Genomic DNA, 24,250 nt, shown 5'->3' with positions numbered 1-24,250 from the left:
AAATCAGTTATGCAAAAAGCTCAGTTCGTCGACATTCTCTCTACATCTCTCTCTATTTCTCATCGCAAAATTCAGTAATACAAAGCAAATGAAAAGAGAGCAGCAATTCCGCCATTGACAGCCATTAAAAAGCTTGAAAGCTTTGAATTCAAATTTGGGTTTTCAAAAATCATTATTTGTTTGAATTGGATGGTGTTGAAAATAATCAGGAATATGGTTTGGAGTTTATATCTCAATTTTGAGGGGTTTTGGTGAAGATTAGACTTGATTTTGACTGAATTTCAGATTGAAACTCGAAGAAGTTGCAGAAATTGTAGATAAATTATAGATTATTTGTATTCTGATTGTAGATGCTTTATTTTCTGTTTTCACAAATAAAAACGGCTAAAACTTCTACAAATCTTCTGAAAAAACGCAATTATGTCAAAAATCCCAATTATGCTACAATTGAATGAGAATTGGGATATAAAAATTCAATGTACCCAGTTTGTAGATATTTTGTAGATAAATTGTAGATTATTTGTATTCTAATTGTAGATGCTTTATTTTCTGTTTTCACAAATCAAAAATGACTAAAACTTCTACAAATCTTCTGCGAAAAAACGCAATTATGTCGAAAATCCCAATTAAACTACAATCCAATGGGAATTGGGATATTAAAATTCAATATACCCAGTTTGTAGATATTTTGTAGATGAATTGTAGATTATTTGTATTCTGATTGTAGATGCATTGTTTTCTGTTTTCACAAATCCAAAACGACTAAAACTTCTACAAAATCTTCTGCAAAAACGCAATTATGTCGAAAATACCAATTAAGCTACGATTGAATGGGAATGGGATATAAAAATTCAATGTACCCGGTCACACCTCCTTTTTCACTACACCTCGTAAAAGGTATAAATATAAGGGAGTTTTTCCAATTAAAGGACAATCGAAATGAGATTTGTTTAAAGATTCAGAGTCGCCACTTGGGATAATTTAGGGTGTCCCAAGTCACCGGTTTAAATCCCGAATCGAGGAAAATTGACTCTATTTACGGTCTGCGAACACAGAAATCCGGGTAAGGAATTCTGTTAACCCGGGAGAAGGTGTTAGGCATTCCCGAGTTTCGTGGTTCTAGCACAGTCGCTTTGATCATACTTGGCTTATTAAAATTGTTTAATTACTGACTTTAGATCCTATGTGCATTTACCCTTTACCGCTTTTTAATTAAGAAAATTATCTTGAAACGAGTCACGCGTACGTGTACCCATTTGTTTTGGCGCGTCAAAAATCATGTCACGCGTACGTGTCCACAATTAATAACGCTTTATTAATATTAATATTAAAAAAAAAATTAGTCGAAGTTGCGCGAACGCATACCTCGATTTTGTTTCAAGGTCATAATTATGTCACGCGAACGTGTCTACAACCACGATGATATATTAATTCACGCCGAAAGCATTTTCTATGAATATTTCATTTTTAACCCGTAATCATGTCAGGCGCACGTGTACATAATCACGATAATTTGACTGATTTAGGGTATTACAACTACTTACTTTCACGCCTAGCAAGAGTGTAAGCAAAACATATCTGTAACTAATAATCAAATAAACAATTAATCGATGCTAATTATCTAAACTACAAAGTTGTTTCATCATATCTAAAGCAAAAGTAATAAGTTGACTAATTTCCGTTGGATATATAGCAATCATTGTTTCTGACCTTGGCAAACATTGGAACAAAAGCTTGACGTTCCAGAAATTTAGTAGGTTTCTATCTCAAAATCATATTCATATAAAGCACCATCTTCTGACCTTCGATATACTAGGAAGAGTAGTCGTATCACAGAGGCACGAGCAAATTCAAACCGTATTACAGAGGCAATAGCAAATCTTTATCAACAAGAGAATTAGGACAATCTCGTGCGACCAACCAGTTGAAATTCAAGCAAGAAGACTAATTGAACACATCACATATTCGTGTAAGACTTAACACAATCAATATTTCTAAACAAACAGATTCAAACCCATAAGCACTTAAACACGGAGGTGGAACAGAATCCTAGTAACGAAAGGAATTAAATCTACAAAAATCAAGTGAGATAGGGAAGACAGAAATAAACCTGTTAAACTGAAATTCTTTTAATCAACAGTGGAAAAAAAACTCGGCAAACATACACTCCTTCGATCCCAAAAATCTGAAGAGAAACAACGACAAAATCGAATAAAAGAGCCGCGACCAAGACCATGAACCGACCTCTGATGGCTGCTTCAATCTGAGCTTTGACAGGGAACCTCAAACAAACCTCGAATCTCGCCGGAAAAATTCGAACCTTGCTGGCGAACTCGGACACTACTCGAACCAGAGAACATCATTGGTCGCTCATGGTGATTATTTGGTGGACTGTTTGTTTTTGTGCTACTTTTGGGGAATATTTTGTGGTGGGCTTCCGGTTGTGATGTGAAGGAGACGAAGACGGGGGATGGGGTGGTCGATTGCGGTGCCTGCAGCTTCTTGTGTGTATTTTTGTTTTCAGCCAGTCAGCCTCTTTCTTCATTCTTTTCTCTTAGGCTTTTTTTTTATTTTTTTATTTTTTTTTATTTTTTTTATTTTTTATATTGTAGGTTTTTTGGTAGGGTTTTTAGGTTAAGGAGCATAAGCCTAGGAATTATGAGCTTGTTAATTGTGGGCTAGGTCCAAAATTAGACCTAAAAATGGGTTGCTCGAGCCCAAGTTCTATTCTTTCGCTGCGAACGAGATTAAAAATACGGGCTCATTTATTAATTATTACTATTATTCAAATAACTATTAAAATAAAACTAACCATTAAAACAAATCTATTTTTGGTATTTTCAAATATCATATTAAAATAAAAATACGATACTATTGTTATATATATATTTTTTTAAGATTAAAAATGACTACAAAACATTAATGAACCTATTTTTTGTAATTTTATTTTCTTGTAATAAAATAAAGTAAAAGAGCCAAGATTACTTAAAATATCTATATTATGCCTAAATTAAATATTTACGCGCTAAAATATGAAAAATCTTGGGGAGGGTCAAAAATCACATATCTACATACCCAGTTTGTAGATATTTTGTAGATAAATTGTAGATAAATTGTAGATTATTTGTATTCTGATTGCAAATGTTTTGTTTTCTATTTTTACAAATCAAAAACGAATAAAACTTCTACAAATCTTCTGCAAAAAATGCAATTATGTCGAAAATTCCATTTATGAGATTGGACGAATCTTTATGATTTAAGAAGAATAAATATTGAAATAACACATGGAGCTAAGTTAAAGTTTGTGACAACTTGTACATATAATGTGCAAAAATCTCCAACACAAAAGAAGAGTGTCCAGCTAGTGGAAGCCTGGGAACAACAAATTTTGCAGATCTGAATGAATTTAACTAAAACATCCTTCAACTCCAACCGAAAGAATTGCGTTCTGGATATTCTACACAACTGAAACGTAAAGCAATGCTCATTCTGGAAACCCAGGAATCAATTTCTGAACTGATAAGCTACATAGATTTCAAAGAACCGAACGCCTAGTGAACAGTTCTAATTTTAGTATTAACAGACCATGTTACAACCTCATCTTTTTATGGAATTTCCTGATAAACAAATCAGCCACATTATCGATCTCGTCTTCTAGTACGTAATTCTGTCCTTCTTCCTCTTTGAAATTCCTCACCATATTTATTGCTGATGCATTTGGATCACCTAAATATTCATCCTCTTCATCGAATAACGAATGTGTCAAATCTGGATACTTATCATCATAATCATCATACTTTTCGCCGTTGCTCAATACTTTATGTTTAATAACAGTACATAAACGTGGGTGAGGGTGAGGAGGATGAATTTCATTGATGAACTTCAATTGGAGTAAAATGGGGACCCAACTTTGTTGAAGGGTTTCTTCAATTTTCTGTGAATTTAGAGGGAGAATTTGGTTACAGTAGATGGAAAATGGTAAAAAGAACGTGGGTATGAGTAAAACGTGGGTGGGGATGAGGGGTTAGGAGAGAGAAACGTGGGATGAGTGGGGATACTGGGATATACAGATTCCTTTAATTAAGGAGTAAACAATGTACAATTAATTATACCCTTAATTAATTATGGTATAGAATTGATAATTTGGTATACTAAGTGTAATTAAGTCAAACCTTAAACATTGAAGGTAATAAAGTTTCCTATGTGGCATAAGAATGTAAAAATTCCTTTTCTTTCCAAATACTCATTAAATTTTTGACTTTCTGACAACCTTGACGACGTTAATAACTAGAAGAAGAAAGAAAATTCTATGTTATGTTACAATCAGTATAGTTCTGATACCTGACTTAATAACTGAAACTACCATGAATATTAGTGGTGGCCATCGGTCGGTTCGGTTAGGTTATGAACACTATCGGTTTAGCATATCGGTTATCGGTTTATAAATTTGATAAACCGATAATCGAACCAATAAGATATCAGTTATCAGGTATCGGTTAATCGGGTAAAAATAGCACGGTATAGCCAGTTTTCGGATTAGTCATTCAAAAATAGCCAACGTTTACCAAGTCAATGAAAAATAACCACTTTTTTGCTGCAACAGAGACCGGTCCAGCATAATATACTGGAGTTCAGTGCACCTATGTATGAACTCCAGCATATTATGCTGGACCGGTATACTTTGCTGGCTCTAGTATAATATACTGGAGACTGGAGCATCGGTGCTCCAAACTTCAGTATATTATGCTGGACCGGTGTACTTGCTGGAACTACACTATATTATGCTGGAGTTCTAGTGTACTTATACTGGAACTCCATCATATTATTCTGGAGTTCCAGCATACTTATCCTAGAACTCCAGTATAATATGCTGGAGTTCAAGTATACTTATGCTGGAACTCCAGCATAATATACTGGCGTATTTTCTGGATTTTGAACAGTGTTTTCGCTCAGATTTATCTTTACATGAAAAGTGGCTAAATTTTGATTACTTTTGAAACTGGGCTATTTTTGAACGACCAGTTGTAAATCTGGCTATTTTTGAATTTCTCTCGTTAATCGGTTATTGATCATTATCGGTTCGGTTATCGGTTTACCCAATAAGATAACTCAATAAATAACTTGCAACCCAAGCTGGATATTATTGTCTAATAATAACCTTTTTTCCCTTCCTTACCGCTTCTGAAGGAATTATTTCCTTGATCAAGGTGATAAATGTGCCTCATAAGTTTTTTCTCCGCACCTCATCAACCAAAATTTTCATTTCTTTTGAATATATTCGACAAATTGTTTAATAACCCCCTTTTTGCCTTCCTTGCATCTTCTGAAGTAAGTATTTCCTTATCATATCATGTTCTAATGATACGAGATTTAAATAATAAAAGCAAAAAGAATTTAGGAGAAACATAAATAAAAGCTTTTAGCAAATACGATGCCATTACTGCTGAACATAACCTATTGAAATCCAAACATTACATAGGAAAATGTTCGCTCTTTAAATGGAGCAATCGTTAAGGCTCTGAAAGTGTAGTTAACCTAAGAATAGAGAAATCTGCAGCCTGAACTAGAAAATCCTAATGTATAAGACTAAAGATTTACACTAGGAGTAACTAGTAAGGTCTATGAAGAATGATGATGAAGTAGTTGAAGAGTGAAGAATGATGATGAAGTAGTTGAAGAGTGAAGACTGAAGATAAAGTAATTGAAGAGTGAAGGATGCGACTGAAAAAGAATAGGAAAGAATAAAGTGAAGCCCTAACATATGTATATACTTAAGGGTAAAGTAGTAATTTTATTAATTCTTGTTGGGTTATCGGTTAACTCATTAACAAAATTGGAAAACCAAGACCCGAACCGATAACCCAATAATGAAAAAATTCTAATCCGTTACCGAACCGTTAACCCAAAAACCCAATACCGATAACCCAATAAATAATTAACGGTCCGAATTATCAGTTTTACCCGATATATGCCCAACCCTAATGAATATGCAACTACTCTCTCCTTTCAAAAAGAATATTGTAAATGATTCTCCCAAATCAATTGTTTGATGGATGTTAGTCAGAGAATACCATACGTGTTGAAAGTTAAATATTTTTTTAGGATAGCACAAAGTTATAAACGAGCAATTCATATGGTACCATCCAAGTTGCTCTCCTAATTCTATATTTCAAAATTTTATTAGTAGTATTTTAAATCTTACATGTCTCTCTTCTCAATCTTATTTTGTTCTTCGTCAAATTCAGTTGCTTCCTTGCTCCATTCTGTTGAAGAGTTAAACAAACAAGCTGATAATTAACTGTAGTTAACTATTATTGTAATCACTAACTAGATTGGTTAGTTAGTTAGTAAGGTAGTTAGTTGGTAGTTAGAAGAAGATATAAATATCTTCTTAGCTTAGCTTAAATGTACATCAATTCATTTTTTCTCATTTTCAATGGAACAATGTTCTCTTCCTTCTCTTCTTTACTGTTTCAACTCATCTTCTATCTGAGCTTTAGATCTGCTGTCCATGGTAGCTAACATAGTATCAGAGCCACTGACAATGATCTAAGCTATCACCGTCTCTCAATTCTCTCTTCTGATCTCTATTCTCTGCTTCTAGGTTACTTCAATTTTGCAAATTAGGTGCAGAATTGTCTTAGAGTAATCATAAAATCGAAGCTGGGGTTTGTATTTTTCATTCAAGGTGAAGTCTACAATGGCGATTGGCACTGAAGAAGATAATACAACAGCTCGTACATCAGCTACTAACACTTTTGGGAACTCTGCTCTAGCTGGTTCTGGTTCGTCATTTCTTTTTATCGATCACAATCACCCACTGTACCTACAACCAACTGACATACCAAGTAGTTCTCTAGTCTCTATTCAATTGACTGGATCTGATAACTATGCCTTGTGGAGTTGTGCTATGAGAATTGGTCTACTAGGTAAAAGTAAGTTAGGTTTTGTTGATGGAAAGTTTCCAAAGTCTAAATTTGAACCAGAACTTCATGATCTGTGGGAAAAGGTTAATGCTGTTGTGTTGTTATGGATAATGAATGCTGTGAGACCTGGTTTGTTGAGTAGTGTGTTATATGAATCTAGTGCTCATAAGGTGTGGGGAGATCTAAAAGAAAGGTTCGACAAAGTGAATGACTCTAGAGTATTGTTCCTTCATAAAGAAATGCACAATTTGACGCAAGGAACTATGACTGTAGCAGATTACTTCTCAAAACTGAGAGATTTATGGGATGGGTTTGATGCTCTAATGCCTTGCTCAGGGTGTCCATGTCCTGAGTCCAAGCTATATGCTCAGCACTTTGAGGCTCACAGACTGCTGCAGTTTCTTACTGGCTTGAATGATTCCTATGCACAGTCTAAAAGTCAAATTATGATGATGACTCCAGTGCCTACTATTAACAAGGTTTATTCACTCCTTGCTGATCAAGAGAGTCAAAGAAATCTGGCAAGCATGGCCTAGGTTACATAGCTTGCAGAAGGTCTAGAGAGCACTGCCCTGTATGGGAACAAAGGTCCAAATGTCACCAGTGAAGGTTATAGACAAAGAAAGAATAATGTTCAGTGTAATTACTGTCATTACAAAGGGCATACCAAAGAAAATTGCTTCAAGCTAATAGGCTACCCACCAGATTTTAAGTCTAAAAGAAAAGGAAGTGCACCTGGACTTTATGCTAATTTTACAGGTAATCCAAGTTTTGCAGCAGAGGAAGAGCACATCAGATATGAAACTCAACTGAACACTGGACCTCATCATCAAAAGGGATTCACTTCAGCTAATCCTATAACACCACAAATGACACAAACACAACCATTTTTTACTCAGGAGCAATACCAACAGATTGTTCTAATGCTTTCAAAAGAAAGTGCAGAAGGTTCTGGCTCATCTAGCAAAATAGTTGTTGCAGGTATTCTAACTCATGTGAATGCATTTGTGTCTCAGTGTATCAATAGTGATTGGATAATTGACACTGGAGCCTCAAATCATATGACATCTAGATTTGAGTTACTCTTAGTAGTAACTCAAACACATAAGTCACTTCCTACAACAAAGAAAAATATAGTTCATCTTCCTAATGGTAATGCAATGCTAATCTCACACATATGTAGTACATCTGTGTTGGACAATCAGAAGATTTATAATGTGCTCTACATTCCAGACTTTAAGTTCAATTTACTCTTAGTTTCACAACTCACCAGGGAACTAAAGTGTATGGTAGGCTTCTTTCCTGACTTTTGTATTTTTCAGAATCTTTACAGTGGTCAAGTGAAAGAGATTGGTAGAGAGGAACATGGACTTTATGTGCTTAAAAGAGGTGTTTCAGAATAATTTTTAGTTCAAATGACAAATAAGAGTGCATCTGCAGTTACTGCTCCCTCTCTTGCAGGGTCAAGCTGCTTGTGACACAGGAGATTGGTACATACTCCCTTAGATGTAATAAGAAGAGTATACAAGTTAAATAAGTTGACTACTAGTGACAGTCAACACTGTACTGTATGTCCACTAGCCAAGAAAAGTAAACTTCCTTTTCAACTTAGCAGTACTGCAACTAAATCCATGTTTGAACTGGTTCATTGCAACATTTGGGGACCATACAGATGTCCTACTCATGATGAAAAAAGATTCTTTGTTACTATAGTAGATGACTATAGTAGATATACTTGGATATTTCTTTTAACCTCTAAGTCTGAAGCTTATGTTGTTCTAAAGAATTTTCTTGTTCAGGTTCAAAATATATTCTCTACCACAGTTAAGGTTTTGAGAACTGACCATGGAATTGGGTTTTTCAGTACTGATTTCAAAAACTTATTGTCTAGTCTTGGTATTGTGCATGAAAGCTCATGTGTGTATACACCCCAACAAAATGGAGTGGTAGAAAGGAAACATAGAACTATTCTTAATATGGCAAGGGCACTGAGATTCCAAGCTTCCGTTCCTTTAAGTTTTAGGGTGAGTGTGTTACTACTGTTGCTTACATACTGAATAGGCTTCCTTCCAAAGTGATTGACTACAAATCACCATTTGAGATGCTTTATTTGCATTCTCCTTCTCTGTCTCACTTAAGAGTCTTTGGTTGCCTGTGTTATGCTGCAACTCCTAGAGTACTAGACAAGTTCTCACCCAAAGCTGTTCCTGCTGTGCTTATGGGGTACTCTTCAACACAAAAGGGTTATCTTCTGTATGAATTACACTTAAAAACATTTCTAGTAAGAAGAAATGTCATATTCAAGGAAGATGTTTTCCCCTTCAAACATATGAAGTTATATGGCAATTTTGTATTTCCTGTGTTGGATTTACTCTCCCCAGTGATTCATGAAAGCATTACAGTTGGTACTGCTGCACTAGCTCCTTTGCCATCACCTTCCTTGAATTCAGAGGCTAACCATTTCTTAGATGTTGAACTACAACAAACATCTAATCTGGAGGAGCATATACAACAACTTGACAATTTTGAGCCAAATTCTGCCCTTGATGTTCCTTCATCTCATGCTGAAGTTCCTGCTCCTGATGCAGTCAGTGATGAACCTTCCATAGGCTGTAGAATATCTTCCAGACCAAGAAAGCCTCCCATTTGGCTACAGGACTTTGTAACAAAAACTAAAGGTACTAAGTGCAACTTCCCTATCTTTGCACATGTGAACTACAATCATCTCTTCCCCGTTTACAGACATGCAGTCTCAGTTTACTCAGCAGTTTCAGAACCATCCAACTTTAAGGAGGCTGCATCTGATCCTAAGTGGATAAAAGCTATGAAACTTGAGCTACATGCCTTGGAAGATAACAATACTTGGTCTGTTGTAGACCTACCTCCTCGCAAGACACCTATTGGTTGTAGGTAGGTGTTCAGAATCAAGTATAAGGCTATAGGTGAAATTGAGAGATTCAAGGCTCGCCTGGTAGCTACGGGGTATAGTAAAAAAGAGGGCCTAGACTATGGAGAAACTTTCTCACCAGTGGACAAGATGGTCACTATGAGATCTGTTGTTGCTGTTGCTGCCTCAAAACAATGGTACATTTATCAAATGGATGTACATAATGCATTTTTTAATGGTGGCTTAGATGAAGAGGTATATATGGTGTTGCTTGAGGGGTTTTATAGACAGGAGGAGTCTCAGAAGGTCTGCAAACTTCAAAAATTCTTGTATGGCCTCAAGCAAGCATCCAGACAGTGGAATCTGAAGCTTACAGAAGCACTAGTACATATGGGATTTCAACAGAGTCACTATGATTACTCACTATTTGTTAGGAGAGTTGGGGATGATATTGTGATCATACTTGTATATGTAAATGATCTCTTAATTACTGGTAGCAATCACAAGCTTCTATGTGACACAAGGCTAGATCTTCAAAGCAAGTTCAAAATGAAGGATCTGGGAGAACTAAAGTTCTTTCTAGGTATTGAATTTGCAAGGTCTAACAAGGGGATTCTAATGAGTAAGAGGAAATATGCTTCGGAGCTGATCTCTGAAACAAGTCTCAGTGGAGCAAAGCCAATTAGTACACCTATGGAGCTCAACCAAAAGCTGACTACTGTAGAATATGATCTATCCTTCAGAAAAGGAAATGCTACCGCTGATGAAGTGCTAAGAGATCCGGGTGTCTATCAAAGACTAGTTGGAAAATTACTATACCTAACTATGACCAGACTTGACATCTCCTTTGTAGTACATGTCTTAAGTCAATTTATGCATTGTCCTAGAATTTCCCATATGGAGGCAGCATCAAGAGTAGTGAGGTATATAAAGCAAGCACCTGGTCTTGGACTGCTTATGCCTGCAGAAGACACTAAGAATCTGACTGCCTACTGTGACTCTAATTGGGGAGCTTTTGTGGAAACAAGAAGATCAGTAACTGGCTATTTGGTAAAGTTTGGAAATGCCTAGTATCTTTGAAGTCCAAGAAGCAAAGCACTGTCTCCAGAAGCTCAACTGAAGCAGAATTCAGGAGTATGACCTCTTGTGCAGCAGAGGTTACTTGGTTAATAGGGTTATATGCAAAACTATGAGTCAAAGTCTGTTTGCCTGTGAAGTTTAGGGCTGTTCATTCGGATCGGATATCCGAAATTCGAACCGATCCATTCAATTTCGGATTGGATCTGATTTCGGATTGTGTTTTTTAAAATGTTGGGTTTGGATTTCGGATCGGATTCAGATTGGTATATTTTAATCCGATCCGATCCGAAATCCGAAATTATTAGGGCATGTATATTACTACACTTTAATTTCAGATAGTCAGTACTTCTTTTACATCAACCTCCAAGTTATTACCTTTACAATTGCTAGATTTAGCTATATTGGCACCATAGTACTCTCATAATTGCATAAACATGAATTTTTCTTAATGTATTGCTTCTTTTACAAAGAAAATATACATATTAGTTTAACTTTGAGGCATAATAATACGATCCAAAATCCAATCCAATCCAAACTTTAAAATCCAATCCAATCCGACATAATTCGAATCAGATTCAGATTGCATTTTCTAGAATCTAAAATCCGAAATTCAAATCCGAAATGTGCTAAGTTCGATCCGATCCGATTCGTGCACAACCCTAGTTAAGTTAGTATGTGACAGCAAGGCAACAATCCAAATTGCTGCAAATCCAATCTTTCATGAGAGAACAAAGCATATTGACATTGATTGTCATTTTGTAAGAGAAAAACTATGTGAAGGAATGCTGAAGACTGAATATGTACATACTGAATATCAATTGGCAGACCTACTAAGTAAGAGTCTTGGAAGAGCTCAACATGAGCATCTGTTATACAATTTTGGGTTGAAGAATGTGTATCAATCATCAGTTTGAGGGGGAGTGTTGAAGAGTTAAACAAACAAGCTGATAATTAACTGTAGTTAACTATTATTGTAATCACTAACTAGGTTGGTTAGTTAGTTAGTAAGGTAGTTAGTTGGTAGTTAGAAGAAGATATAAATATCTTCTTAGCTTAGCTTAAATGTACAACAGTTCATTTTTTCTCATTTTCAATGGAACAATATTCTCTTCCTTCTCTTCTTTACTGCTTCAACTCATCTTCTATCTGAGCTGCTGTCCATGGCAGCTAACACATTTGATGTGGCGAGATATCGAGAATAAATGTCAAATTATTTAATTTTTGGTGTGGATTCAAATATAGGATTTCCATATTCTTAAAACAAAATTTGTGAATTTTAAAAGCACGTATTAAACCAGAATAAAAAGAAACGTACAAAGTAATATAATTCACAAAAAGTTAATAATTTAAAAAATATGATCAACAAAAGATCTCGTTGAGTCTTCAAATAATAATAGTACTACTTAAAAAAGATGGATATTTTTTCACATAACTTATAGGGGCAGGAAATGTCCAATAAAACACCAAGATTTAGTGGCTCATTGAGCTGGGGAAATTTCAATCTTTAATACCAGCCACAACAGTTTGCAACAAATCTATGAGCTATTTATAATAAAAAATGTTATGATGAATATCACATTATGGTGGATGTCTACTCTTCTTCCATGATCTTTAGCTAAAATGCTTAATGACATATTCAATGACATAATTTGTATGTTCAATGACATATTCCATGACATATTTTCTTCACTTTTTATGCCTATATAAAGGCCTTGTAATAGATAGGAAAAATACACAATTGAAGAAGAAATAAGAATCTCTCTTCCTCTCTTTCTCTCTATATCTCTTAGTTTGTTTTTGCTTGTTCTATATTGTTATTTTGGGTTATATTTCATAACACGTTATCAGCACGAAGCTCTAATTTTATTCTTAACTCCAGCTAAGTTGAGCCATATTTTATTGAGGTATGTATCATTATAATCATTTTATTTATGGCAGTACATATATCATATGCTTAATTCTTACAACCTAAATTTTTCTTTGCAATTTTTGATAATTTACATCATTCATGTTGTTGTTCCCTTTTTCATATTTTTGTTTATCATGTTGTTTTTCACACCTGACACAATACCATTAAAAAAAATGTATGCATATGTATGTAGTGTATACATTATCTAGTCACTGCAACTAATAAAACGTTAAATTCTATATATATATATATATATATATAAATGTTAAATTCTATATATATCAATAATATAAAGTGAAATGAAATAATATATAGTTTCTATTTTATGGCATGAATAAAATGAAATAGTAGATTGCTAACATGATATAGCTTTATTTTCATTTGTTTTACCTTAATCGATTTGTTTCATTAATTGTTTATTATTATAATTATTTCTCTAACTTATTCATCTTTTATGATAGTTTTCACTATGTCAAATTTATCAAAACTTGAATTTGTGGCACTTGACATCACCGGGAAGAACTATTTATCATGGGTCCTTGATGCTGAAATTCACCTCGACGCTAAAGGTCTTGGAAATACGATTATACAAGGAAATGAAGCATCAAATCAGGATAAAGCGAAAGCCATGATTTTCCTTCGCCATCATTTACATGAAGGGTTAAAAACTGAATATTTAACAGTAAAAGATCCACTTGAATTATGGATTAATTTGAAGGATCGATATGACCACCTAAAACTTACGGTATTACCAAAAGCTCGGTATGAGTGGATACATTTAAGGTTGCAAGACTTTAAAACTGTAAGTGAGTATAATTCTGCTATCTTTAAAGTAAGTTCTCTATTAAAATTATGTGGAGACACTATCACAGATGAAGACTTATTGGAAAAAATATTTTCTACTTTTCACGCTTCAAATGTGGTGCTACAACAACAATACCGTGAAAAAGGTTTTAAGAAATATTCTGAGTTAATCACATGCCTACTTGTGGCTGAGCAGAATAATACTCTATTAATGAAAAATCATGAAGCCCGTCCTACTGGGTCAGCTCCATTTCCGGAAGTGAATGCTATAGCAACATATGATAAGTTTGAAAGAAAACAAAATAATTACCGTGGTCGTGGACATGGTCATAAACGTGGACGTGGCAGGGGGCGAAACAATTATCGTCATTATGGTGGAAATAAATTGGAGAACAATAAGGGTTCTCAAATTAATCATTCAAAAGGTAAAGCTAGTATGTGTCACTGATGTGGTATGAGAGGTCATTGGGCGCGCATTTATCGTACGCCAGAACATTTTGTCAAACTTTATCAAGCCTCCCTCAAGAAAAAAGAAAATAATGTGGAGGCACACTTGACCTTTCAAAATAATAATGATGAAGTAGGTCCCTCAAATAAATATGATTCTAAGGCACATCCTGCATATAAAGATGATGATTTTGAAGGCCTAACAAATATTACTCATTTAGAAGTTGGAGACTTCTTTGAGGATATTGACTGAAGAATGAATCATCTTACTGGGGAATGAAGTTATAAAAGTTGTTATGTTTATGTTTGCAACTAGTTTATTTTTTCTTGAGTGTATTTTCCTAATGCATCATGTATTGCTAGTTTCTATATTTCTAATGTATTTCTTAATGTTTTTTTTGCTTGTCTTTCATATTTCTTATGATGTATTATTTGTCTTTTTTATGAAGAATATGAAAATTCCACAGTCTTCAGTTGGACTCAAGATTAATAAAGATGATATATGTCTTCTGGATAGTGCTACAACACACACTATTTTAAAAGATAAGAGATATTTCTCTTATTTGGTAATGAAAGAAGCGAATGTTAATACAATATCCGGTAGTACAAGATTAATTGAAGGTTCTGGAAGAGCCAATTTATTACTACCAGGAGGAACAAATTTGGCTATTGATGAAGCACTATATTGTAGTAAATCTCAAAGAAACTTATTAAGTTTCAAAGATATTCGCCAAAATGGCTATCATATTGAGACTACAAATGATGAAAAGATTGAATATCTTTATATTACTACAATAACGTCCGGTAAGAAATATGTGCTTGAAATGTTACCCGCTTTTTCCTCCGGCTTATACTACACAAGTATTAGCAGGATTGAAACACATGCCGTAGTAAACAAGAAGTTTACTAATCAAGATAATTTTATTATTTGGCATGACCGGTTGGGCCATCCTGGTTCTAATATGATGCGTAAAATAATTGAGAATTCACATGGACATGCAATGAAGAATCAGAAAATTCTTCAATTTAAGGAATTCTCTTGTGCTGCATGTTCTCAAGGAAAATTGATTATTAGACCATCAACTATTAAAGTTAGGATGGAATCCCCTGCATTTCTGGAACGTATACAAGGTGATATATGTGGGCCCATTCACCCTCCATGTGGACCATTCAAATATTATATGGTTTTGATAGATGCATCTACAAGATGGTCACATGTGTGCTTACTATCAACTCGCAATATGGCATTTGCGAGATTGTTGGCTCAAATAATAAAGCTAAGAGCACAGTTTCCAGATTATGCAATTAAGACAATCCGTCTTGATAATGCTGGTGAGTTTACATCCCAAGCCTTTAATGATTATTGTATTTCAACTGGGATAACCATTGAGCATCCGGTTGCTCATGTTCATACACAAAATGGTCTAGCAGAATCATTGATCAAACGCCTCCAATTAATTGCTAGACCAATGCTTATGAGAACAAAACTTCCCATTTCAGTATGGGGTCATGCTATTTTGCACGCAGCATCACTTGTGCGGATAAGGCCCACAAGTTATCATAAAGTCTCCCCATTGCAATTGGCTTTTGGTCAGGAGCCAAATATTTCCCATCTTAGGATCTTTGGTTGTGCGATATATGTTCCAATTGCTCCACCACAACGCACAAAGATGGGTCCTCAAAGAAGGTTGGGGATATATGTTGGATATGAATCTCCTTCAATTATAAAATATCTAGAGCCGATGACTGGAGATTTATTTACGGCAAGATTTTCTGATTGTCATTTTGATGAATCAGTATATCCAACATTAGGGGGAGAAAATAAGCAGCTGAAAAAGAATATAGATTGGAATGCATTATCACTGTCTCATTTAGATACTCGAACAAATCAATGTGAACAAGAGGTTCAAAAGATTATTCATTTGCAAAATATTGCAAATCAATTGCCAGATGCATTCACTGACCTACCAAGGGTGACCAAGTCACATATTCCAGCTGCTAATGCACCAATTCGAGTTGATATCCCGGCAGGACAATTAATTAAAGCAAATGAGTCTAAGCCATGCTTGAAACGTGGTAGACCAATCGGTTCTAAAGATAAAAATCCTCGAAGAAGAAAAGGAGCAAATGATCAAAGTGAACATAACACGGAGGTAGTGGCTCAAGAAGAGCCCCAAGACGTAACAAATGATAAGACCTTAGGGGAGGTCCAGGTACCTGAAAATAATGAAAATGAAGAGATATCAATAAGTTACGTCTCAACCGGGAAAAGATGGAACCGAAATAATGTTGTTATCGATAACATTTTTGCTTATAATGTTGTTGTTGAAATAATGCAACAAGATGAGGATCTTGAACCAAAATCTGTCAATGAATGTAGACAGAGAAATGATTGGCCAAAATGGAAAGACGCTATCCAGGCAGAGTTAACTTCACTTGGAAAACGTGAAGTCTTCGGACCCATAGTTCGAACACCTGAAGGCATAAAGCCAGTAGGGTATAAATGGGTTTTTGTGCGGAAACGAAATGATAAAAATGAAGTCGTTAGATATAAAGCACGACTTGTGGCACAAGGGTTTTCCCAAAGGCCTGGAATTGATTATATGGAGACATATTCTCCTGTAGTGGATGCTATCACCTTCAGGTATCTCATAAATATGGCAGTGCAAGAAAAACTTGATATGCATCTAATGGATGTTGTTACAGCCTATTTGTATGGATCATTAGACAACGAAATTTTTATGAAAGTACCTGAGGGATTTAAAGTGCCAGAAGCATATAAAAGTTTTCGAGAAACTTGTTCAATAAAGCTTCAGAAATCTTTATACGGATTGAAACAATCAGGTCGTATGTGGTACAATCGCCTGAGTGAATACCTGTTGAAAGAAGGGTACAAGAATGATCCAATTTGTCCTTGTGTCTTTATAAAAAGGTCTGGATCTGAATTTGTTATAATCGCTGTGTATGTTGATGATTTAAATATCATTGGAACTCCTGAGGAGCTTCCAAAAACAGTAGACTGTTTGAAGAAAGAATTTGAAATGAAAGATCTTGGAAAGACAAAATTTTGTCTTGGTCTACAAATTGAGTATATGAAAGATGGAATATTTGTCCATCAATCAACATATACCGAAAAGATTTTAAAGCGATTCTATATGGATAAAGCACATCCATTGAGTACCCCAATGGTTGTGAGATCACTTGATATAAAGAAAGATCCATTCCGACCTCATGAAAATGATGAAGAGCTTCTTGGTGCCGAAGTACCATATCTTAGTGCAATTGGGGCATTAATGTATCTTGCCAATAATTCCCGACCAGATATAGCTTTCTCAGTAAGTTTATTGGCAAGATTTAGTACTTCGCCAACACAAAGACACTGGAATGGTATTAAACATATATTCAGATACCTCCAAGGGACCATTGATATGGGTTTATTTTATTCAAACGAATCCAAGCCATCATTGATTGGTTATGCAGATGCAGGATATTTGTCTGATCCACACAAAGGTCGATCTCAGACAGGCTATTTATTTACAAGTGGAGGTACAGCCATATCATGGCGTTCGACAAAACAAACTATGGTTGCTACTTCTTCAAATCATGCAGAGATAATAGCCATTCACGAAGCAAGTCGAGAATGCGTTTGGTTAAGATCTATAACTCAACACATTCAGCAAACATGTGGTTTTTCTTCGAAAGAGAATATTCCAACAATATTGTATGAAGACAATGCTGCATGCATAGCTCAATTGAAAGGAGGATATATCAAAGGAGATAGAACAAAACACATTTCACCAAAATTCTTTTTCACTCATGATCTTCAGAAGAATGGTGAAATAGATGTACAACAAGTTCGTTCAAGTGATAATTTGGCTGATCTGTTCACTAAGGCATTACCAACCTCAATATTTGAAAAGCTGATATATAAGATTGGAATGCGTCGTCTTCGAGACATTAAGTGATTTTTCATCAGGGGGAGTAACTATACGCTGCACTCTTTTCCTTAGCCAAGGTTTTGTCCCACTGGGTTTTCCTGGTAAGGTTTTTAATGAGGCAACAAACAATGCATATCATAAATAATTATGTACATCCCAATATTTTTTTTAGAGAGTTTTTAACAAGGCACATTATCTATGGACATCCAAGGGGGAGTGTTATGATGAATATCACATTATGGTGGATGTCTACTCTTCTTCCATGATCTTTAGCTAAAATGCTTAATGACATATTCAATGACATAATTTGTATGTTCAATGACATATTCCATGACATATTTTCTTCACTTTTTATGCCTATATAAAGGCCTTGTAATAGATAGGAAAAATACACAATTGAAGAAGAAATAAGAATCTCTCTTCCTCTCTTTCTCTCTATATCTCTTAGTTTGTTTTTGCTTGTTCTATATTGTTATTTTGGGTTATATTTCATAACAAAAAAAAATATTTATACAAGCAAATTATTTTATTAAATAACATACAAATTTATGTGACAAAACATTAACGTGCAATCTGATAAAAGTAAATAAGCTACTATAATAAGCTAAAGAATACTAATAATTTATTTTTTTACACGGTTAATATATGTAAATACTTTTGTTTTTCGATCTCTTGCTGGATCTTTAATATCTGCTTTGGGACGCTGATTATTCCGCGTTCGTGTCAGGTAAAATTTATTTAGATTATAAATGACTATAGCTCGTCTAAAAGTCTTCTTTTTTTCTTTCTTTTTTTTAAAACTATATACAATCAAACACCATTGCATAAATTGAGTATATAACAGGAATAACAAACGAGACATATAATAGATACACACAAAAGAAAGATTATTCCTGTCGAAGAAGTTTGTTTAACATTAATATATTATTGTAGTTCAAATAATCCAAATAACTTTTTTATAAGGTATGGCAAAACTTCATACCACACTTATATATTTTTATTCGGATATAGTCACTGCATAAAACTGAATAAACAACACTCTTGTTTGAAACCATGGAATCCTCTCCCTCCCACCAACCCCCCTCTCCTTTAAATTTAGTACAATAAGCATTAGTTTAACAAGTTAAAAGGACTTTTTCAACTTTGAGAAGAAAAAAGTCTTTAAAGATGGAAGCTGAGCAGGAAATCTCTGCGAAATTTAACTCTACTACTTCAAGTAGACTTGGACAGTGGAATTAAAACCACCAATTCCTTCTATTTCTGGGTATTTTCTTGTTTGTCCTTTTACTTCATTTCTTGTCTCGAGTATAAAAACAACATTTTCTTTCCTCATTCCTTTCTCATTTATTTCTCTTTAAGCCAACCGTGTATAGTACCAACTTGTTGTCCTGAATCTTCAACTGCTATGCTTTAAATTTAGATGCTAGGCCCTTTGGGGTTCTTCAACTTACTCCAAAGGCCAAGAATATGAGTCAGGATTCCTTGTGAGTGTGGCTATCTTTTCTTTTTAATTGCATAATAATACTCGAAAAGGTTCAAGATTTTACATGACCAACTTTTCATTTTTGTTTGTTCCACAGGTTTAGTAGTGGACAAGAATTGGCAAATTTGGTGGTGAGCTCAGATCTACTGCATGATTCTTGGGCTACAATTTATGAACTTCTTAGTCATGCTTATTTGAATAATCCAACAAACCTAGCTCCAATTGCGTTCAAAGTTTATTACCCATATAATACAAATGGTGCTATTATTGCTTTTGTATCCTCCCCTACTTGTACTACTGTTCATCATCTTCAGAAAGAAATGGTCTCTTCAGAAGATCTTAAAGGTTCCCAACTTGATTTTGATTTCATTTCTACTAAGCTCAACCCTCATTTCTCAGTTCACAAAGGGGCAATAGCCCTTTTTGCCTCATTACTCAATCAGCTCTCTGCCCTCAAACTGCAGGTATTTTTTTACCTTGTGATCTCCTCTTGAGCTTTCCCTATTGTGTGCTATATGATTATGGATTACAATGTAATTTTTTTTTTTTTTTTACATTATCAGTATGATTTAACATGTACCTTAATTTTTAGGTTATTATTATTAACATTACCTGGAATTATTTTCTAGGATAACCTGATAGTGTAAAAAATTCTTTTAATTTATCAATGTATTGAAGTTAAACTCGTTCCGTATTATGACGTATTCACTAAGCCATGGGATTTCTTGACCTGTTGACCATAATATCTCCAAGAATAGAGAGAGCTAAAAGTTTAGAAAGAAGCATTATGTGGTTTCATTACACTCGCTATGCTAATTGAGTCCTACATCTATTCAGGTGTCTTTAGATTGGTTAGATTCTGGTACTCACTGCTAAAGAAGAACTCTCCTAATTGGTGTCTTTGAATGTGTCTTTGTTCATTTGTATTTGTTCACATATAAACTCTGTCATTACTGTGCTATTATTTCTTTAACAAACAGAAAGAAAATCTCTCCAACATTTTGACTCTATGTTAGAATAGTAATGCTGGAAATCTTATAAAATAGAAAGCTTGAAACTCTATTATTAGACAAAGTAACACTTCCTTCTGAAGCATTATTCATTAGGTGTTACTTATTCATATATGGATTTAAGTTATATATACCAACTGTGTAGTGTAGTTTAACTTGTGATGGTAGGTTAGTTATCATTACCAAGTTACAGATTACTGCCTATCCTAAAGATTCTGTAACAGATTTTTCTTGTAAGTAAAATTTACTTTTACACTATCGGTGCATAGAAATTAAGGTTGATAATATTGTTGTAAATCTTACGGAAAATACTTCATCACGAAACCTGTAGGGAATTCTTCAAAGTTTGAGGCGGGTCAAAGACACTGTCCTTAAGGATATTTCACCCCGTTTGGGTGTATCCCCAGGATTCAACAAGCCCTTCTAGTATAAAATTTGGGCCATAAACTAACAAAGATTTATTCAGCTTGGTAGAAAATCCAGCAGAAGGAAAGAGAATATTTTCTGTATTACACCCGAAATAATATATGTATATAAAGAATGTGTGTATATATAGGTGAATAGAATCAAGTGGTTATACTGGGTGAATAATGGTCCGACGGTTACAAATATAGAATAATGACTCAATGTTGCTTGAAATAACAAAGACACTAAATATTAATAAAATAAATCTAGACACTTTCAGAAAATATGATTCTGAACACTTACTTTTGAGATACCATATTCACTATTTTTCTAACAATTTTATTCATTCTGATTGAGTGCAGTTGGACAGTTTCAGTCCACTAATAATCACTGGACATTCCTTGGGAGGTTCCGTGGCATCTCTCTTCACTCTCTGGCTACTTGACAACATTTCTCTAAAGGACAATAATAAGCGTCCCACTTGCATCACTTTCGGTTCGCCCTTTCTTGGTGACAGAGGCCTCCAACAAGCCATATCAGAACGTCCATCATGGAATTCAAGCTTTTTGCATGTAGCCTCAAATCAAGATCCAATCCCCAGATTTTTTATCTCACCTACTAATGGCTTTTCTGGTTCTATTCCTCAGTCTTGTGTTTACAAGCCATTTGGTACATTTCTGCTGTGTTCAGATTCAGACTGCTCTTGTTTTGAGGAACCTGAATCAGTTTTGGAACTTATGATGGCAATGAACTCAATTAGCCAACAACAGGACAACGGTTTCTTGGTTTTCAATTATGGGCCGATTCTGGAATGCCTCAAGCATAGAGTAATCTGTAAGGGAACTTCTCAGCTGAGTGACTTTGGAGTGAGTCAACTTCAAGCAGGCATCATTCTACAGCTAGAAGCAATTGGAATTGGTGGGCAGGTAAAACAAGATACTGATAACATTCATAAAAGTGATCGGAACTTGTTTTTAAACCTGTATTTTCCTTTTTCTAACTTTTATATGTATATATTTACCGTAGCAGCAAACAAGTAACATGAGCTTTCTTAGGAGCATGGAGGAAAGGGTGAAAGCATCTTTCGTGAAGAAGACAAATGCATTTGATCCCGGTAAGAAGCTAAGCAAAATAAAAGAAGATATGGCTTATCTAGAGTGGTACAAGAAGGCCACCTTGAATGAAGGAGGCTGCTATATTTGTTTCAAAGAGAGAGGGTCGGGAAGTAGGGATGTGGTCAAAAGCAGAGAAGAAATTGTCAAGCGCCACAGAATCCTTACCAAGTACTGGAAAAGAATGGTTGCAGAAGTGGAGAAACTGCCACAAAAAGAGGAGGCAGCTTTTCGTACTCGCTGGCTATATGGAGGGACGAACTATAGAAGGATGGTTGAACCACTTGAGATAGCTGAATACTACATGAAAGGGAATAGAGATTATGTAAATTTTGGAAGATCGGAGCACTATAAACTGTTGGAGAAATGGATGAACAAAGACAAAATAGGTGGAATTGCTAATGACAGAAGGAAAGCAGTTAGTCTCACTGAGGATTCTTGCTTTTGGGCATACGTGGAGGAAGCTATTATAACTTCCAAAGGATTGAGAGAAGGCAGTTCAGAAGAGAAGGAAAAATCAAGGAGGAATTTGGTTAATTTTGGGGAATATGTAATGAGTTTAATTAGGAGCTACTCAGTATCCACTGAGATTTTCCAGCCTCAGAGTACCTTCATGAAGAAATGGTGGCAAGAATATCGGCAAGATATTCTAAGCTCCTTGTATAGTTGTCCTTTGACATTTTACATGGAAAATGAAGAATACAGAAGTTATGCTTGAGCAAGACAATGGTAGTTAGTAGCTCATACTAATCCACTGTAACCGAGCATGACATTATCATCAGTTGATCTTGTAGTGTTAACTACTCTAGCTAGTAGCATACCTAACAAGATTGACATGTGAGAATGTATTATATATATATATATACACCAAGTAGAATAAACAATAGTAATTTATATCTTGTACAAGTCTAGCGAGCGGCTGGACATGTAAGTTCTATACTGTATCCTGGGCAGATCAGTAAGTTTCAGTATATATAGTTGCTTCATTTCAGAGACTAGGTACCTAGTCGCTTTTCTCTTGTTATATAGTTTTGAATTACTTTACTTTAAAAACTGAAGAGAGAAACCGGTAGAGGTGTATGTTGAGTTTTTGTTTAAGATGAAATAGTCTTAAAATTAGAGTGAATGGGAAATGGGATTTGGATTCGGATTTGGTCAAATGATCGATCGATTGATTAATTTTTGGACCAAATTTATTTGTTAATAGTGAATATTAACGTGATATAATCCGTGTTTGTAACGGATGTTTTCCAATCCGTGTATTGTGTTGCAACACTAAGCAACAATGCAGCCTAGTGCACCTCCCACAATGGTGCAAGTGTTCCTCCCACCAAGCAAGTGTATATACCACCATGTAAGTGCTTTCTCCATGATCTAGTGCTTGTTGCACCATGGAAGGGGCAGATTTCTCTCAAATAACTGCTATAAATAGAGCATAAGTTGGAGAGAAAGAAGAACACATCGAAAAAAACACTTGAAACACTCTGTATACACTTAATATACACTCTGTATACACTGGATATACACTCTGCATATACTGGATATACACTCTGTATACACTGCGTATACACTGGAAAAACGAATTGCAATTTGATATTCTCTTCAGTAAGAATTCAACATTGGCTATACTTTGCATTCCTTCCTCTCAGAATTTCCATTCGACTTCTGAGTTGTCCTCCTTATTCTGCATTGTTTTTAACTACAAACAAAGCATCCATAAGTGTGATTTGTTGCCGAACTTTGTGTTCGTTGAAACACTGGGGTTTGAAGTACCGCTACACCGGTGTGTAATTCGTTCTATCCTGGGAGGAAATAATCTATAACCTTGGGTACTAGGAGGGGATTAAATTCCTTAAGGAAACACTGTGAATTCAGTGGGCTCGAATTAATTTCTGTTTTTTTATTTATATTTACGTTTATAAGCTAACGTTCTAATTTCCAGAATCATTATTTACAAGTACAGAGGAACAACAGTGTAATCAATGATTAATCACTTCAAAAATTTGCCTTAACCTAAGTTGTTATACTAACTCTCCGGCATTAATCGACAAAGTATCCATCAGTGGAGATATGAGGCAATCAATGCTATGCAAGTATCATGAACATATCGAGATGTACGTACGCTGCAAATAAATATGAAAAATAATGATTCACATTTAATATGATTAGAATATGCACCTATGAGATGCATGTGGATTTTAGTTGAATGTTACATCGTATCTTGAAAGTTACTCTAATCAAGAATAATA

General features: G+C 34.9%; 2 protein-coding genes across 3 annotated transcripts; both read left to right on the top strand.

Annotated features, from left to right (window-relative positions):
- Nucleotides 1–6,700: 6,700 nt before the first annotated feature.
- LOC138885541 (uncharacterized) lies at nt 6,701–9,840 on the top strand. Its single transcript, XM_070166501.1, has 4 exons — nt 6,701–7,447; nt 7,565–8,302; nt 8,388–8,416; nt 8,988–9,840. Exons 1-4 carry the CDS (start codon nt 6,701–6,703, stop codon nt 9,838–9,840), a joined length of 2,367 nt encoding a protein of 788 aa, XP_070022602.1.
- Nucleotides 9,841–19,334: 9,494 nt separating this feature from the next.
- Nucleotides 19,335–23,025, top strand: LOC104216105 (senescence-associated carboxylesterase 101-like). 2 transcript variants are annotated; one of them, XM_009766068.2, is made up of 4 exons: nt 19,335–19,475; nt 19,572–19,938; nt 21,252–21,815; nt 21,919–23,025. In XM_009766068.2, the coding sequence occupies exons 1-4, from the start codon at nt 19,459–19,461 to the stop codon at nt 22,717–22,719; spliced, it is 1,749 nt and encodes a 582-aa protein (XP_009764370.1). In that variant the 5' UTR covers nt 19,335–19,458; the 3' UTR covers nt 22,720–23,025. The 2 variants fall into 2 exon arrangements, with proteins under 2 accessions (XP_009764370.1, XP_009764369.1); XM_009766067.2 differs by having other exon boundaries at nt 19,341–19,475; nt 21,916–22,999.
- The last annotated feature ends 1,225 nt before the right edge of the window (nt 23,026–24,250 follow it).

This window comes from Nicotiana sylvestris, chromosome 2 (assembly GCF_000393655.2).
Source record: "Nicotiana sylvestris chromosome 2, ASM39365v2, whole genome shotgun sequence".
In the NCBI taxonomy this organism is placed as follows: Eukaryota; Viridiplantae; Streptophyta; class Magnoliopsida; order Solanales; family Solanaceae; genus Nicotiana; species Nicotiana sylvestris.
The sequence above is the reverse complement of the archived record's forward strand: the minus strand, read 5'-3'. Positions and strand labels throughout refer to the sequence as shown.